At 31.4% G+C, this 19,130-nt stretch overlaps 1 protein-coding gene across 18 annotated transcripts in view; it reads left to right on the top strand.

Annotated features, from left to right (window-relative positions):
* Nucleotides 1-19,130, top strand: part of LOC148615218 (uncharacterized) — a 51,065-nt gene that overhangs the window by 11,626 nt on the left and 20,309 nt on the right. For 4 of the 18 annotated variants that reach the window (XM_088589918.1, XM_088589915.1, XM_088589911.1 and 1 more), the window contains exons 2-9: nt 1,953-2,195; nt 9,687-9,761; nt 10,548-10,688; nt 12,151-12,259; nt 14,015-14,191; nt 16,384-16,593; nt 18,178-18,282; nt 18,837-19,040. In XM_088589918.1, coding sequence (XP_088446044.1) covers nt 1,953-2,195; nt 9,687-9,761; nt 10,548-10,688; nt 12,151-12,259; nt 14,015-14,191; nt 16,384-16,593; nt 18,178-18,282; nt 18,837-19,040 — 1,264 coding nt within the window. Of the gene's footprint in view, nt 1-1,952; nt 2,196-4,606; nt 5,546-9,686; nt 9,762-10,547; nt 10,689-12,150; nt 12,260-14,014; nt 14,192-16,383; nt 16,594-18,177; nt 18,283-18,836; nt 19,041-19,130 lie in introns of those variants that run through there. The other 14 variants (XM_088589929.1, XM_088589930.1, XM_088589920.1 and 11 more) reach the window with 12 other exon arrangements.

Genomic DNA, 19,130 nt, shown 5'->3' with positions numbered 1-19,130 from the left:
CCTCTGTCTCTAGGTTCAGCAATAGCCTTTTATAGTTGAAAATTTTGGATGCAATGGGTGAAGTACAGGAATATAAAATAATTGGTATGGATTTGTCTTTGAAATATGGGGGAATTTTGTTGGTAACGTTTTTGTGATGGAGGATGTTAGCCAAATTAATTGCATCTATACCTTTAAGGCATATGTTGTGAGCTATTTTGGATGCTGTCGATTATCAACTTCCTGTTTCATGGGTCTTTGCCATTTTTCACTGTATGGAATGATCGAGAAAATTTTCTTCACAAAAAATATAGATGGGGCATATGTTGTAAATGATTTTCATTGCCCATCAATATCCACTTCTTGAACAAGTTGGGTATGCCCAGCACAACAATGCTTGCAACTTCGTGTTAATGTGTCCAGAAAAACAAAGATTGGATTATAATAAAAATTTTAAATGAAAACAATGTCTACCCCTCTATCTGTATGTCTACTTGCTAGTGATAGCTCATAAGGTGCTTTTAGGGATTTTAATAATGTTCAACTGTTGTGACAGATTTATGAAAAAAGGTTCCCATCCGTTTTTCAATATATTCCTTTTTTTGATTTCAGTCATTTAAAACACAAAATTTAAGAGGCATGTTATACATGTACTGTTTTAGATAGGTCTTAGAGCATCAATTGACTCAAATTTTTATATGAATATTTTACTTTTATCAAAGTTGGAGTTGTCTTTCTTTTTCCTCAGCTAATTAAACTCATGCATTTTACTTCATGAATGTCTTAATTGTTGCCCTAATTATATGCCCAGGGTCATAGATATTTTTTTAAAAGTAAACTCTTTTGTTAAACATATTTTGAATTTACTTGCGAAAAATGGAAAGAAGTGTAACATGGCCAAATATTCAATATTTCTATATTATGAACCCTGGACATATTGAGTACTGCTTCTCTCCAGATTTGCCTCCATTTGAAATTAAACAAAGGGTAAGTCTTAGTATTTTTATGGAAGTACAGGTGTTTATTCATGTTAAGCCATCCTATAATGTTTTGACTGAAATTGATTTTTGTTTTTCTTGTTTTCTGTACTGTTTTTACTGAATGTCTTGCCATTTTCAGAGGAAGGCACAAGCCCCGTCCGCCTTCCAGCAATGTCCCCTTTTGTACTGTTTTTACTGAATGTCTTGCCATTTTCAGAGGAAGGCACAAGCCTGCCTGTCTTCCAGCAATGTCCCCACCTAAATTCACACTATACATATACATATAAATAATAAATAAGTGAATAAATAAGTTTTATTTAGAGTCAGCATGAAATACAAAATATTAAACATAAGTTCTATTGAGCTTTTGACTGACATTGTATAACAACAAGGCATGCAAATAAATAATGGACAATACAAGCGATACATATATGATAAAAGCTGGCTAACAAAGCAAAATAAAAGAATGAATAGCACTAGAACAAGAAGCAATATAACTAAGGTGATAAAAAGTAAAAGGGTTTAAGTGAAATAAAATATATATATATACTCTAAATGACCTAGATGGAGTCGGCACATGCCATGCATTTACAGTTCCCATCCCTTAGAGTGAACTATGTAATAAGACTACATATAATACTACATGAATGAATTTAGACTTTCTTTCTACTGGCCTCATCAACAAATTAGCTCTTTCAAGGTCACTTCAACTGAAGTTAAAGCAATCTTTCAACTTGTCTTCTACTTGCCAACTTCACTGTAGTTTTCAACTTGTCCCTGATTGAAGAAACCTGTCTTTTGTTTGCTCAAATGGAAAATTTTAGTATTATAACATGTCCAAATGAGACTTCCATTTATGCTATCAAGTTATATATCATTTATTTCAAACACTTCTAATGTATTTGCCACATGTCTTGAATTAATATGGAAATTATGTTCTATTACTCATGTCCCAAACCTCAAGTATATTTTAATTCATTTACGACTTTACAGAGAGCTCAGAGACACAGCAGTGCACATCCCTCTTCAGGCTCTCACATTAGTCCCAGTATCCTCACCGGTGAGACAGGATCAAGACGAAGAGGCCGTCCTACCACAGCATTACCATATGTCACCCCTAACCTACCGACCCTACAACAGTTCCTTGGGAGTGAATATGAGGATGAACATGAGAGGTTATCTGATGATAGATTAGTGTGGGTAGATGCATTGAATAAATGGGTACCAGAAAACCAGGTTAGATTTGAAACATAATGGTAAAAATCTTCTAAATGTGGATCATATTTTGGTTTTGTGAATAATGGTCAATAAATACAATTTAGCTTAATTTGATTCATAGGAAACAAGCTATAAAAAGCATTTTAGTTTTTATCCTTTCATACAGATTTTTTTGGTAAACTAAAAAGAGTAAGCCTGAAAATCTATATTTTGATCCTTAAAATTTGATCACAATGAATGCAAAACCTTGTTTTGCAATATTACAAAATGTTATTTGTCTTTCGTAATTTCTTTTCACAATGACAATTATTGTACATGAAATGATGAGTGAAAGTCATTTGCCTTTTTAGTAACATGTAGCTCGTACCACAATGTCTAAAAGTAACTAAGATATTTAACATAAGAATGAACTGTTCATTCTAGTACATGTAGTTATGAGAATAGAAGAATCATACAGATTAAGCCAGTACATGGGGTTTTAGGCAAACACTTATAAATTTCAGAAGTGTGATGAAAATTTACCACAAGTAAACACATGAATATGATTTTATCAATAGGAAATAATAGGATTTTTATTTATTGAAGGTGGTGATGGTTATTATAATATTAATAAGTATCTTTAAAAAGACACTTTAAATGAAAAAGTGTGTACAAAATCCTGTCAAAAAAGATATATTTGATTATAATCTTGTTACTAAGAAATCAAAGGACCTGCTTAATATTTTTACAGCAATTGAATAGTTTTGATACTGGCAAAACTTTATGATAAGTTGATAGGCGAGATGTAGTTTATTTGTTTTAAATCAAGATTTGTATTTACATTTTGTAGTAAATGAATTTCCCCTTGAAGAGGTCAACACATAAAGAATTAAATAATCATCCATATTTTCAATTAAACACCTATTCTATGCCACAGTGGGGGAGAATGTTGTATAATAAGTTTTCATTTCTGGAGAAAGTTTTCTATTTGGTTGTATATCACTTGTTTAACAATTAGATATGTTGATAGTGGACAATAAATACATGTATTTCAGTCAGATACATGTAGTTATAGGCAAGACAGAGTGAAACAGGAATGTAAAGAAGAAAATATTTTCTATAATTTAATGATGCAGGTCATCAAAGTACAGACTTCAAATGTCTTCTGTTGTTGGAAACATTTAAATATGTGTACTTGAGTATCATAGCATTTATTAATGAATTTGTGTTTTATTCCCTTATGAGAATATTAGAATTTGAATTAGCAAAGTAATCCAATAGAGTATCTATCAAGTTCAAGTGTAACTTGTAGGATTCACTTCATTTTTTATTATTTCCAAAAGCTGAGAATGTGTTTGAATAGGAAGTTACTTGTATATATTCAATAACACTGTGTGTCTATCTAATCTTTATCTGTTAACCATACATAATATTCACATGCTAGTACTTTTTTCATTACTTCTTTTGTACTTTGAGCTGAGAAACCGTGCCATCTTTTTTTGAGATTTGTGATCAATCTACTTTGGCACAGTTTTTAATTTGCCATTGTTCATCAAATTATCACTCGAAGGCAAATATTTGATGACATTTTGATTTTTTAGCTCATCTGGTCCAAAGGGCCATGTGAGCTATTGCCATCGCTTGGTGTCCGTCACTGTCTTTAACAATTTTTCAAAACTCTTTTTCTCTGAAACTACTAGGACTACATACAAAGTATAAATTGTCTAAACCAGGATGAGCAAAAGTTGCTTTTGAAATCTTTAACTATCCCCCCCCAAATAATAGCCTGTTTGATTTATTCACATTTGAATCAGGAGTTGAAACTCTTAACTCTACCATTTTATATCACAGATCTTATTTGTCTTTGTTTTAAAGAATACACACTGGAATTAGTTTGGCACTAAAAAGTTATTTCATGTTTTATTCTACTAGATTTTATTAAAACTATGGAATAGAAGAATACTTTTGATTGTGAGAAAATGATCTGAAAAGTGCTGTAGATACCAAAGGGAGCATCTCGGTTCTAGTAAATATTTTTGATTAGGCTTGTTTTTACAATTTTCTTTTGTAAATTAAAGAACAAACCCATGGAAAAGTCAAAGTTTCTTGCTTTAAAACTTCAAACAATGGTTGTATTTGCTTATCAGTGGTCAGGACAACCATTCTGCTTTTAAAACTGGCTTGGGGTCCAAAATATTACAACTATGCTTTTACCTGTCTACAAATACCATTAACACCAAATCTTATGTCTTTATGTTAGAAATTCATTTAAATTTCATTACTAGAAATAAAGAATAAATTTTATCAACAATAATTGTTTTATCTAAATTAAAGGGATTGTGGGTCATTTTTTGTGTCAGAATTAATTACATATTTATGTAAAGAAAGTTTGTTCCCACACACAAATGGCCCTTACACGTCATTGAAACCAAAGATTTTATTTACCATATCTTTTTCATCTGAGGCAACAAATAAATTTGAATGAAAAGGAAATTAAAAGTTTGCATTTAGAATTCACTCAGTGTAACAAGCAAACAATGCGATGAAATGAAGAAAAGTGAAATTAAAGGAAAGATATTACAATAGGTTTGAACATAATGAAATTTTATTATTTGATAAACTTTGATGGAAGGTTTGAATTCTCCAATATTTCACAATAGAAGATTTAAGACATATTGTGGCGTAGTATGACATAATTAAGTGATAACATCTTGGTATTAATCAAGGTACTAGTGTCCCCCTTTGTAGGGGACTTACGATATTTCTATGGAATAATCCTCACTTATCTCTGTTTGTGTTGGAGCCTCTTGTATGTTGTATGGACACAGAAAAGTGAAAGTCAAATAACGACTGAATTTGTTTTGACAGTAGTTGAATTCAAGGACTCATCCATAATTAGTCTACGTGGTCGGTGCTCATCACTTAGGTGTTAAGTTGCCATATAGATGTTGATTTTAATTCTTTGACATAATTAACATTCAGAAATCTTTGTTAAAAATAAGTGTAACAAGATTTCTGTAAACCAATTGGGAGATAATGAAAGGTATTAAGTTGCACAATTGGGAATTTTTAATGGATGTATTTTTGGTGACACTTTAATTTTGTGCTTTAAAATATGTGCAAACAAATTGAAAAGTGATAAGATTTATAATCAGTAAAATTTCACTGCAATGGGTAAAGGGATATTTAGTGAATCCAAGGAGGATGGATCTTTACCATCAGTCAAACGGCATAAACATGTAACTAAACCAAGAAAGAAGATAGGAAGTTCTACAGAAAGTGTTAGAATTGAGAATTTCTCCACATTAAATGCTATCCAGGTCAGTGGCCAAGCTATGACTACACCTAGGATGCTAAATGGTGTGGACAAGGATGAAGAATGCATTGAGGTGGTTAAAAAAGAGCAATCTGTCTCTTCATCAATCATCACTTCTATGCTTTTAGCCAGCATTAAGGAGCTATCTGGTGATAGAGGCAATGCAGAAGCTTTGAGTATACATCACGTACCCTGTGCTGTGTATGAACGGGTACAGTAATAGCTTTAGTCCCTTGCTTTCACTATTTCTTCCTTGTTTCACTTTCTTTTGGAGTCTTGATAATCAATTATTTGTAATGAAAAAAAAAGAATAATGTATAGACTTTATTAGAAGTTTTAAAATTAGTGAAACTTGAAAATCTATCAGGAAGTATGAAGGGCTTATAATTGTAGATACCTGAGTTTTAGATAAATAGTAAAAGTAGAAAAGGATTTCTTGTCACTTTTGTTTCAAGACTTTTTCCTTATTAGAATCAGTAATATAATAAATATATTTCTTTGTTTTCCTGTACTCACAGCATTGTTAAAATTACCAGTAATTGCCCTTTTGACATGTGATTTACCTTTAAGTAGGGAGGGGACCCTGCTACCTCATATAAGGTTGTTTTTCATTGAAAAAAGTCTGTCAGGCATTGCAGATCTAAAAAAATAAAACTCTAGTTTTGTGCCTTCTTCCCTGCAAACATAGAAATATACATAAGAATATCTGATAACAAAATTGCATTTATATCTTATGATTGGGACTTGACAAAACATTTTTCAGGCTTAGGGTACGAAGTTGAAAAAGTCCAGGGCTTGGGTTTTCCAAAAAAAAATTCTCATCCCAGTAGGTATGCCATATGGTGGGATTCATTTTCGAAAAATTTGACAACAGCTTTCTATTTTTTACTGAGGACTGTTTATTTTTGACATATTTCTAAAGTTGAAATTTTTGTTCCATTTTTTTCTCGACAGCTATTTTGTTCCTTTTCCTGATATTGTGATTGAAAGCGGAGGTATCACTAGTGAGCCATTGCTCACAAATGTCAGGATTGTGATCATGTCAATATTCAAATTAATAACATTAGCAATTTAATTAAACTCCATTGAAAAAAAAACATCTAAAAATATCTTATCTATACTCCTATAATGTACACTAGTATTTACGTACATTTTTCTCAAATATCAATTTTCAATTATTTTTTTTTTTGTCAGGGAACTGTTTTTATACACCCGTCTATATAGTCGGGACGTATTATAGTATACTGTTGTCTGTCCATCCATTCTTCCATCCACACATTGCATGATAACTCAAATTTGCTTTTACGGATTCAAATGAAATTTTAGCACAATATTAATATTAACGGAAGAAAGCTCCCTTTCAATTTTGAAGAACTTTTTATTTGTCGTTCCAGAGTTACGGAACTTTATTCACTTAAAAATGTATATTATTGTCAAATCTGATGTAATAACTCAGCTGTACTGATACTATTCTTGAAATTTTGCATACAGTTTTATAGACATGCTAGATTATGGTTGTATAATGGTATACCATTGTCCGTCCGTCCGTCCATTGGTCCTTCTGTCCATCACTCGAATTTGCTTTTACGGATTCAAATGAAATTTTAGCACAATATCAATATTCACGGAAGAACGCTCCCTTTCAAATTTGAAGAATTATTTATTTGTCGTTCCAGAGTTACGGAACTTTATTCACTTAAAAATCTATATTGTTGTCAAATCTGATGTAATTACCACGACATAAGATTGCTGCTTACTTACAGTTTTGAAAAGCTGTACCATATTGGGACCAACAAACGACTTCAATTCTACAATAGATTTGATTTTTATGAATACTGACAATTATCAGAGTGGTACCTTAGAAACTTATTATTCTGACCACAAGGCAATATGGACTTCCTTACAGTAGAAGTAGAAGGAATTGTACTATTAACTGTAGGTCTTACCTCATAATAATATTACATGTATTACATAATGAATTATTTGTCCAGTTTTCAATTCTGTAGTTTATTATAGTTTTATCTTGTTCAAAAACAAAGAACTCCTTTTAAATGCTATTGTATACTTTCATCATGTCAAACAGTTGTAAGATCATTTATACTTTTTGAATAACTGAAGAAAAAACTTTGCTCACTATATATACAGACTAATTTTTTGATAATCAGAAATCAGGTTATTGTTTTCTAAAATTTATACCATCAAATTTTCTTACGGACGGGCGTATCTTGCGCTCCTAGCGCAGTTGTTTATTTACTATGTGCTATGATGATTTTTTTCTTGTGCTTAGATGTCCTTCAAGAACTTGGAAATGCAAATAATCAGTCAAAATATTTTTTTTATATACTGTGAAAATATTATTGTTCTTGGGGTACTAATAATACCCATCCTATGAAGGAGAGAGGGTATACTGTTTGACCTGTGCCACATTTCTGTCTATAACAATTTTCCGTCATACTTTTCTCAGCAAGTACTCAAAACAGAGGCTTTAAATTTAAACACATTGCCATATGGTGGGATCCATTTTAAGGAAAATGAGATATAAAAAATTCCTCTTTACCGAGGACTTAGTTTATTTTCCTTATATTGTGATTGAAAGTGGATGTATCACTAGTGAGCCATCACTCAAAGATTTTTTGTTATCAAGATTTTTGTGGTGTGGGCCAACAATGAAATTTTGATCTCAACAAAAAGTAAATGTCTCATTGATTCCTTAAGGGAGTCGTCAAATCAAGAAATTGACATTTTAACCATGAAAATTAGTACCCATGAACAAAAGGACACAGTACAATTACATGTAATTGGTGTCTGATAAACCCCATAGTGTTTTCATTTATTTTTTGTTTCTTTCACAAATTATTTCTTTTTTTCTGTTTTGCACGGAACTAGATACAATAATTTGCAGTTACTTAATTAGACAAAGATTGTACCAAAGTTAACTTGTCCATTATTAGATATTACCCATTGTAAATCTAGCTATATGTATATGTAGGCTTAAAGGGTTCATCTGTAATATAAGCCACTAATAATATTGATGTTCTATGCTATTGTGTTCCTTTTTTAATCGGTATTTTGAAAGTTATTAAAAGTCATTGTAAGTTTTAGATTTAAGGAGAGTAAACAGAAAAAAAAGATTATGAAATTTTATTTGAATAAGATTTGATATGTTTAAACCTATTACCACCTTTAATTTCGTGTCTAATTGAAATTTAACAAGTTTAAAAGAAATGCTTTTCAGCTGGTGTGACCTGAGATTAAATCTTGTCACAGTCTTTAATTAAAGTAAATCACCTTTTAACTTTATGATAACAAGGCCTTGTTATGAGTAAGGCAAAAAAAAAAAGAGAATGAGATTAGCTCTGAAATTAAAGTATAGGAATCACCTTGTCAGCCTATCATCCTCTCAGCTCCCAATGGATGGAATAGATTTGAAATTTGGTGTGAGGTTTTATATAGATGGGGCATAAATTGTAATTGATTTTTGGTGTTGTTTGATGTTAGTTTCCTGTTTCATTGGACTTCGACATTTATTTCTACATGTTTATGGAAAGACAGAGAAACTTTTCATTTCTGTCCTACACTGAATGGGGATACACCATAGTGATTATCCTCTGTCTACTCATCCCAAAATCATTTATTGCAGGAACTACAATTACAACCATTTAAAATTTGGAATACTATTTCAATGCCCTAAGCCCTAGAATCTGCTGTGTATAAAAAAAGACCCAGTCTGAAAAAAAGATATGGTCAAGACAGTAAGTTTCATGGATGTAAATAAGATTACTCAAAAATTAAAACTAACTGATTTTTTTTTTGTATTAGGATGAAGCTTCACAATTGGTTTGTAAAAATGGAGTGTTTTGTTTGATGTATTTTAAATCCAAAAATTAGTGCTAGATATTTCCATGTATATTCTACAACATGTTGCCTGAATAAATGCTCAAACCCGATGCTGTGTATCCTCTATTTGTCGGTCTGACTATATCTCTGTTCTATTGATGTACCAGTAATTTTAGCCATAGATTGTAAGCACAGAATTTTCTATATGCACATTCTACTCCAGATCTACCTGTAGCATTTAGTAGTAACATGTGTGGTCCACATTCTCAGCTTTCTGGATGACCCATATTTATCATGCAGATAAAACATGATTTGATTTCACAGGTCTAAAATCCTTGGTTTCTGTATTAAATACGTTATTGTAAATGGTTTTTCAGTTGAACAGCAGACCGTATGTAAGTTTTGTAGGGACGGCACCAACAGTAGAAAAACTTTATACCAGTCTGAGAGAGGTAACCAGATTTTTCATATCACATTAATAAGTTCGCAATTTTACTTGTTATCGTAAATTCTGCCAGTCCCCTCATTAATTAATAGTAATGCTATTTATAAGTTTACTAATATTGCTTATGCTGCTAAATTTTGGTGTTGGGTATTTTGTTATCACAGGGAATAATTCAAGATATCTAACTGTATTGATACTCTGCTGTCAAAGAGTTCTATCATAAATTTCATTCCAAATGTTGATTTCAAGAAATAAAGTTTGATTTAAACTGGTAGTAAAATCATTATTATGATAAATTTATCTCTGTCTGCTTCTAAAGAGAATATAACGGATCTTTTTCCAATGTTGAAAAAATTGGACAAATACAATTTTCAACTAATAATTACAATTATGAGTTTTATTTGGCCACAAATTTTTTTTTTTTCATGTTTAAACATTTTTTGCCTGCAGTTATTAGAAATGAACAATCTTTGACAATGGAATTGAAAGTTATTATGCAACATTTTGTTGGCAGTAGTTTTCAGCAAACTGAAAATAGAAAAACAACTGATATCAAACATTATCTCGAGGGTTTCATAGACCTTTGCAATGGGAAAATTATTAACTTTATGGTGGAACAGATATGTCATGGAAAAAAGTAGTTATTTGAAATCTAGCTTCATTAGAAATACTTCTCAGAAATTTATCTTGTCCACATTATTTTTCATTTTATAGTACTCATTTAATTATAGTCACCCCAAAATTATTTACACATACTCTCAAACCTTCAATGTACAGAACTTCATCATTTTAGCAGCAGAAATTTGATGGTTTTGACTTGGCTTCCTGTGAACGATATGATGAACATATGAAATTGTATGAACAAAAAGCTAAGCAATTGGGAGTGGCAACCAAGCTGTTGCAACCAGAACAATCATTTATCAAACGTCTCATGGTATGATAAGCATGCACTTATTGTTGTTCACAGAGTGTAGTATTTGCAGAATACCAGAACAATATGGGAAAGGCAGAAAAAACAAGGTGTTTTCTTTGTTTAGAATAACAGAAAAGAGTGAAGGGGGGGTAAATTATCAGTGAAAGTTAAAAATTATTCCTGTAAATTGTATCAGGGGAACCTCAGAAAATAAAATGTCATAAAAAATTGTGGGTACCTTACCCAATTAATCTGAACTATGATGAATCTGGTATTCTGTTGGTATGTGTACTTAACAAGATAATACACAGTCTATTGAGTAGACATGGTTTGTCAGGAGGCATGCATTTCTTTTCTGTTAATTCTCTTTTATTATTTTTTGCAAGAAAATTTGAGTTTTTGTTCTTGGTCTATGGCAATGGCATCGTAAGAAAAAAACAACTTAAGTTATTTAACTATGACTTGTCATGCTATCAAAAGTATGACCATCACCAAACATAGAATACTTAGCTCTGAAAGACTTGATTCAATATATTATATTTATTTTTCTTATAAAGGGGAGATAATTTATATAGATAATCAATTTAAATAATGGTAGGTTTCCATACCTCTTCATTGTTTTTACTTCAACTAAAGTAAGAAATTTGCCTTATTTTCAATTTAATAGTACCAGATGTATTAACCAAATGATATTTACTATTCAAATTAGGTTGCTTAGAAATACAAAATGTATATCTAAATGATTTGCAGGTATATGTCTACCTTTATTATGATATTGAGAAAACTAGGATTATGGCTTTCATTACAAAGAGATTTTAAATGCCTTAATTGTGCTTCAGTAGAATCATAGCCAGTTTAATCTACAGTGAAAATACACTTCTAATGTCACAGCACATAGTATAGTAATGAAGAACAGAACATGATCACTTGAAAAGTTTTTTGAAAATCATAATTTATTGGTAACAGGATATTTATAACCAATGTTGCTTGCCATTTGCTACACTTATAGTTTGTAACTCATAGTAGATTGCTTACCTATGATGGTGGTATTTTTTAAATAGATTATGCAGATGTATTTAAATATTTCATATATATTTACAGGTTTATTTTCTTTCATATTTCTTTCGTTCACAGTATCCTAGATTACTCACTATGCATGTATCAGTAATGCTGCCTTATTTTTCTTATTAACTGATATTAGTACATATTTTGGCTGTTTCTTAGTTTTAAATGATGCTAGGTTTTGGTAAGTTAAAAAGTACATTTCTATTGTATGATTCATTTAACTGATGTCTGATTAAGATTAAATTTAGATTGTTTTATAAAAAAAATTTACAAAGAAATTTATTCCTCAGTTGATGAAAAATAGCTTTGTTTTTCTTTTTCATTTTCTATTCATGATTGCTTGTATATATTTTCAAATGATCGACTTGAGGATTTAGATATTAAATTTTAATAATAGTGTTTGAACCTTCAAATCTAGGCTCTAAGGAAAAAGGAGGCTCTACGCAAAAAGGCTGCAGAACAATTAGAGCTAAGAAGACAGAGAAAGTCCCATTCATCACCATTACATCCACCAAATAGTGCTAGAAGTAAGAGTTATCTCTCTTTTAATGAAGAATTAAATAAGAATGAAACCAATATCTGGTATTGTTTTCAAGAGGTTGCAGAAAGTGCAGTCAAAATTGAAAAAGGATATCTACACACCAAAGGGAATTTCAAAGAATGCTAAAAGATACTTCAAATAAATAGTTGATTTTTAAATATTTTATAATTGTAATGGGGATAATAAGGCAGATTTGTACTCACCTGGTCTGATGGGCAGTGTGAGCTATTACCATCACTTGGCATCTGTCTTTGTCATTAACAATTTTTCAATACATTTCACCTCTGAAAGTACCGGACTAATTAGAGAATGTTCCTTAGAGTATTCTGTATAGAACTGTTGTGAGCATTTTTAATCTGTCGAAAAAACATGGCCACTTTTACTTAAAATAGAACAAAGGGTCAGACAGAAGAATTTTGCATATACATGTATCTTTGATATACAATGTCTTTTTACTATTCTTAATGTAATTATACCCAATGCAACAAAGTTGCAAAGGGTATAATGTTTCTGACCCGTCTTTCCGTCCGTCCGTCAGTCCATCTTCAATTTTCCGGACTTTGGTTTTAAACGCTTGCAAATATTGACATGATATTTGGTATATAAATTCACCATGATAAGTTACAGGTCAAGTGTAACTTTTATTCCGCTCTGATGATTTTTACCAAAATTACAGGCCTTGAACTTAGCAAAATTCACAGAAATAACATTTTTCATTTTTTTTCTAAGCGTTTGCAGATATTTACATGATTTTTGGTATATAAGTTCACCATGATAAATTACAGGTCAAGTTTGCGTTTCGTTCCACTCTGATGATTTTTACGGAAATTACGGGCCGAGATCTTAGAAAAATTCACAGAAATAACAGTTTTCTGAACTTTTTTTCTAAATGTTTGCAGATATTGACATGATTTTTAGTATAGAAATTAACCATGATAAGTTACAGGACAAGTTTGTAGTTGGTTCCGCTACGATGATTTTTACTGAAATTACAGCCTGGAACTTAGCTTAATTCACAGAAATAGCTTTTTTTCGAACTTTTTTTTCTAAATGCTTGCAGATTATGACATGATTTTTGGTGTGTAAGTTCACCATGATAAGTTACAGGTCAAGTGTATGTTTTGTTCCGCTACAATGATATTTACTTTGGATTAACTTAAACTCAAAGAAATCACAGTCTGGAGTTTGAAACTACCATTCTGAGTAATAGAATTTAGTTAAAATATAAAGGTCTAAAGCCTAAAAACATTCTTATTCTACTTTTCATCGGGTCCTTCTACATGTATTTCTCTTACAAACAAAGTTACTTGAGTATCCAACATGGGGACATGTGGGGTATTTGAGCTCGCTCACTAAGGTTCTTTAATTACTTTTGAAAATTTTCTCCTTAGAGACTACAGGACAGAATTCAATGTAAATTGATATTATTGTTCTTTAGGTTTGATCATTTGGAATTTTCATCCAAGAATAAAACATGGCCACTTTTTTAAAAAATAGAATGTTGCTTATCAAGCCAAGTTAGCGATTCAGGCTCTTTAGAGCCTCTAGTTATTTAATTAAAAAGTTGATAAACCTGAGGAATCAGGTCAGTCTTCTATCACCACATCTATAGCACTAACTACATTTCTTTCTTCTCTTAACTAGACAACTTATATTTTAACTTGAAAAATTTATTGTGGTTAAGGAAGCACTATCTGATTTGAAATTCTTGGAACTGATTTATTTTTTAAACAATTCTAAGTTAAGCAACTTGATAAAGCATCATTTTCAATTGAAACACCTCCTGCGGTATCTATGGTGCACCTAGGAATAGCTACAGAGGAAGTGGGAATTCTACGAACTTTCAGCAAACTCCCTACTATATACTCTGAGTCAGATAACTCTTTGACACCATCACCATTATCAACTCCAAAGGGAGGTAATCTTGACACTGTTTTTTGTTTTGCTGTGTCGTCTCCAAGCCAATTTATGTGTATATCACATTATTGTTGCTGTAATCGCTAGTTCTGCACTGCTAGACAAAGTTTCACATGAGTTCTATTTTTGCGTACATGAATTAAAAAATACTCTAGACACTTACAGATTTGGACCTTTAAAAAATTATCCAGCACGAGAAGAAGAAACATGGATTTTTTGTTTATGAAATTCTGTTGCAAACACTTCATTTTTATGTAAACAACTGCTTATATTTACTAGGAATGTCACCATTTGACAACAAAAGAACTGCTACAATTAAGTAACAAAAGAACTGTCATTATTGGGCATCAAAAGAACTGTCACAAAATAGGCAACAAAGCATACATGCTTCCTTTTATGTCGGGATATATGTCATGTTAAAACATTTAAAACTAAGTAAAGTTGTATACTTTTGTTTTTTTGTTGTGTTTAGTCCAGTGAAATATCTCTTTACTTACATTCAATTTTAGGGATTCTAAAACACAATCTTCCCAATGTAATCAAGTATCTTATCACTTGAATGATTTAATTTGCATATCTAAATGCCAAATTCTTGCTCATATGCATAAGATTTCACACAATTTAATTTTGTTTATCTACAAAGAATATTCAAAATTTCAACTTTGGCCATAACAATTAAATAATTCGGAATTTTTCTCTGATTAAAATGTTTAATTGACATTCCAGTAGGGATTTGGCAAGTTATTTTCATTCCACATACTGATAAATGTGATTTTACATAGCTTGCTTTTGGCAGAAATATTTGTAATTGAGCCACACATTACCAGCTTTCTCACACCATATGTATAAATGTTGAACTAGCTGTTTTAATCAATAGCTGGATTTTTTAAAAAATTTATGATATAACAGTCTCTTTTGTAGTTATTCAATTTTTTCCCCTCTTAATAACATGTATGATTTTGTTTTCAACCGTCAGTAATTTTAACTTACACCCTGACAACTTTGTATACCCCATGGTTGCCCATTTGTTGGTCCCCAGTTAAAAACCTCAACTCATCTGAAACAACTGAATATATTTTCATGCAACTTTCACAGATTCATTATTGATGCCATTGTGCACCTGTCTTGTTTTTCTATTTTAAAAAACTTCTTGGGTTTCCCTATTCAAAACATAGACTTTCTCCTTTGTAGCCCAAGGGTGGGGACCATCTTCTTATCTGCAGCTCCTCTGAATCTACTGGATAGAATTGGATTAAACCTTCACAAATTCTTTATCAAATGATGCTTTTGTGCATCTTCTATTTTGTTTTTCCATATAAATGCCTTAAATCAATTCTGAGGTTTCTTTAATATTTTATGAGGGAGGAGAGCAGGGGTAATCACCAAGTAAGCTTTGCTCAAAGTTTTTATATGGCAAAAAAATTTTTTTTTAGAGATTTTTGCCCCTCCACTTTTGGAAATATGGGGCTAAAAGGGGGATAGAGGGTGTTATCAGTAGAATTTATAGGAAAAGGTAATTGTTGGTCCGATTTATATGAATGTGATGTCAATGTGCTTCTTTTGAATTCTATTTTAAATAATTCTTACAGGGTAGGCTTATCTTTGATTGTTTTGGAGTGAACAGGGTACAAAATTGGGCCACACCCCAAATAATCAACTTTTTTATTCTGGGTCTGAATGAAATTTCCTAATGAAAATTTTTGCTAGCATTTTTCAATCAGATTTCATATTTTAGATATCTCTTTTGAGTTTAAGTTACGGATATATTCATATTTTAGATATCTCTTTTGAGTTTAAGTTACGGATATATTCATATTTTAGATATCTCTTTTGAGTTTAAGTTACAGATATATGTTATTTTTGGGCAGATTATGAAATGTTTTAATTGAATTTCAAGTTTTCAAGTTACTGTGTCCAAACCAGTTGTTATGTCCATCTATGCACTGTAAGTCCCTATGCTTGCATAGGTGTGTCACAAACTCATATTTTGTCCTATTTGCCCTAAGTGAACAGCATTTAACAGCTGCCGTTGTATCATTCTGTGCTCCAAGAAGCTTTTTATTCTAGTTTAAACTTGCAGTGAACATTCTCCTTTACACCCATAATTTCAGGAATTGAAAACTCTACAGGTGTAGATTTACCTCTATTTCAATTTTAAAAGTACAAAAAGATTCATTAATGATATAATTACAGGACAGAAGGTAAGATTTGAAGTACCTAGATCGCCCAAAGTTTCTCCTCAGTTTCCGAGAGAATCAGCTGTGAAGGAAGATCAGGATTTTAACAAGTCATGGGATGATGAAGCTAATACTGAAGACATAGATAAACAGGAGGAATTGGCACAGGAGACAGATGTCAAGGAATCTAGTAGCTCTGATGCTGAGCAACTAAAAACTCATATAGGTATGCTTTGTAGATCTTTGACTTCAGCTTGTTCTGTATTTTAAATCCATTGCTTGAATTATGGAATTTGATTTCAGACTCTTTAACTTATTTTCAGAATATAACTGCTAGAGTTGCTGTCTCATCAAAGTTCCTCAAACACAAGCAAAATATTTCAACTTGAGTTTCACAGAAATTTCATATGATTTACATATGCATAGGGCATGTAAACTTTGTGATAGATTTCATGTGAAATTCATGTGCACCCTCTCATATTTCACTTAAAATTTTCTGATGAAATTCATGTGAAGTATACTTTATGTAAAAACCAAATGAATTTCATGTTGAATATTTGTGAACTTTACATGAAGCTTGATTCATGTAACAACCACATAAACATTCTTTGCTTAAAATTTTAATTTTACTATCTCAAGTGGAGAAACAATTTAAATATCATCCCACATCCTGCTAAAGAGGAATACTTTAATCTTGGATCAAAATGTCTTTGGCTTGGATTGATAAAACAAATTCCCTCATTCAAAGGACTTAATAATTCATATGGAATAATTTAAAAATGAACCAAGTTAAGAGCTTGCTAAAAATAAAATTGCACTGTAAAAACAGAGATCTTGGTCCCTGTGGGGATAAGTTAAGGATATAAGCATATAATAGCTAAGTTTTAAGAGGCCCCACAGGCACTAGGTCTCTACTCATGTTGGGCATTCAGATTAATGTATCTTCGTCTTGTTAGAGATATTCATTTGTTTGGTGTGAGGAAAATGAATATTTCTGTATACAGTCAGCAAAAAAATAAGAATATCAGCTTCCATGACATGCATTTTGTATGTAAAGGAATATGATTTTTTTAAATTACTTTTCTGCTATGCTTTGGTTTGGTCATATTTTGTAATGTAAGTTAAACCATATCTACCTTATGACTTGAAAAAAGGGGAGGTAATATGTATGGCTATTATGTTATCAGTCATGTTTATAGATAACACAAAAATCTAAGTATGTGTTATGTTGATATATTTACTTGGACCAGGTTGTTCATGTAGTGATTTAGTGTGCTGATGAAATAAGGGTACAAAGAAGCATTACATAAGAAAGTGATTATTTCAAGAAAATTAACATTATAGGAAAATACCCCCCCTTTTCTTTGTTTACATAAAAATTAATTTTGGCTTTATATGTAATTGAATGCAAATTTGTCATCTTGGTTCCCCATTTTGTATTGCCCTTCCAGTAAAGTAAATGGTTAAACTTACTTTATTTTTGTAAAAAAAGCTTTCTTTTTGTTTTTTGTTTTTTTTTCTGTCGCGCTTGTGGCAAAATTGCTTTTATGGTGTCTGCATTAAGATTTCTGATTAAGTCTGTTTCATAGGACTGTGACATTTTTTATTTTTCGTTGCAAAAAAACTGTAGTCTCGAATAAAGGATTGATTCCAAATTTTGTGTGTGGCTTTATATATAGAGCTTACATTTTGAACGATTTTGCTGTCTGATATCGTCTTCCAGTACCAGTAGAGGTATTCCTAGCATAACAATGCATGCAACTTCATGTTATGTTTGAATTGTATGTTTCACATTTTTTTTTATTTACAGAGGAAAAGGTTGAAGCCCTAAAACCAGTAGAAAAATCTCGATCAGAAGAAAATGCAAAGGACTTGTTGGCTTCATTGGCTGCTAAAAATAAGAAAGACAAACATGGTAGGTGACCGATATTGTATATGTATTTTCACTGAAACAACTTCTGACTTCAGTAATTTTACTCAGTTGTTTTGAATGGTTAACCTTTTGTGTAATATGTTAGGAAAACACATCTTTTATAGTTTTCTTTCATTTGACACTATCCATTGTTCATGTTCTGTTTGTATAGACTTCTTATCAGAAAACAACTTTTGGTTGATGACTGTCTCATTGCCATCATACCATTTCTCCTATTTTTATATTAAAATAACAAATGCTTTCTTATTCTTACTATAAATGGAATAATTTGAAATTAGGACTGAGAAATGTTTCAAGTTGTGGTACATTTATTTCAGTAATACAAAGTTTATGCTTTGCTTAATCAAAAAATGTGTCTAATGAGTAAACATTAATCTTGTATTTATAAAAAACACAAACAGTTTTTCATTCATCAATATATCAGGTATTAGATACAGGTATTCATTATGAGGTGATTGTATGTAAATCATGTACAGATTTTAAAAGATGTTTCTGGTAAAAGATGTTAAGCTTTTTCCTGTTTTAAACATTTTAAGTAGAACAACAAGATAAAGAGTTGGTGTCGGTCAAGCATGAAGATCCACCCCCTCCTCCTTTATCTGTGATGCTACCAGTTAAAATGAAGGAGGAAGTTGAGACTCCACCCCTCTTGGCTCCGCCCACTTCCAGTAAACTTCCTGTGATTCCTTCTGGGGCAGATTATTCTTTGCCAACCCCACCTTTACCAAAACCTAAGGGAGGTAATCATGGCACATGTCTGTTGTTTGCTGTGTTATCACCTATATGTCAGTATCCACCAATGTATTGCACCAATGCCAGTATTTATGTCC

This window comes from Perna viridis, chromosome 6, assembly GCF_037379345.1.
Source record: "Perna viridis isolate PV_CMFRI_1.1 ecotype Kerala chromosome 6, ASM3737934v1, whole genome shotgun sequence".
Classification (NCBI taxonomy): Eukaryota; Metazoa; Mollusca; class Bivalvia; order Mytilida; family Mytilidae; genus Perna; species Perna viridis.
The sequence above is the reverse complement of the archived record's forward strand: the minus strand, read 5'-3'. Positions and strand labels throughout refer to the sequence as shown.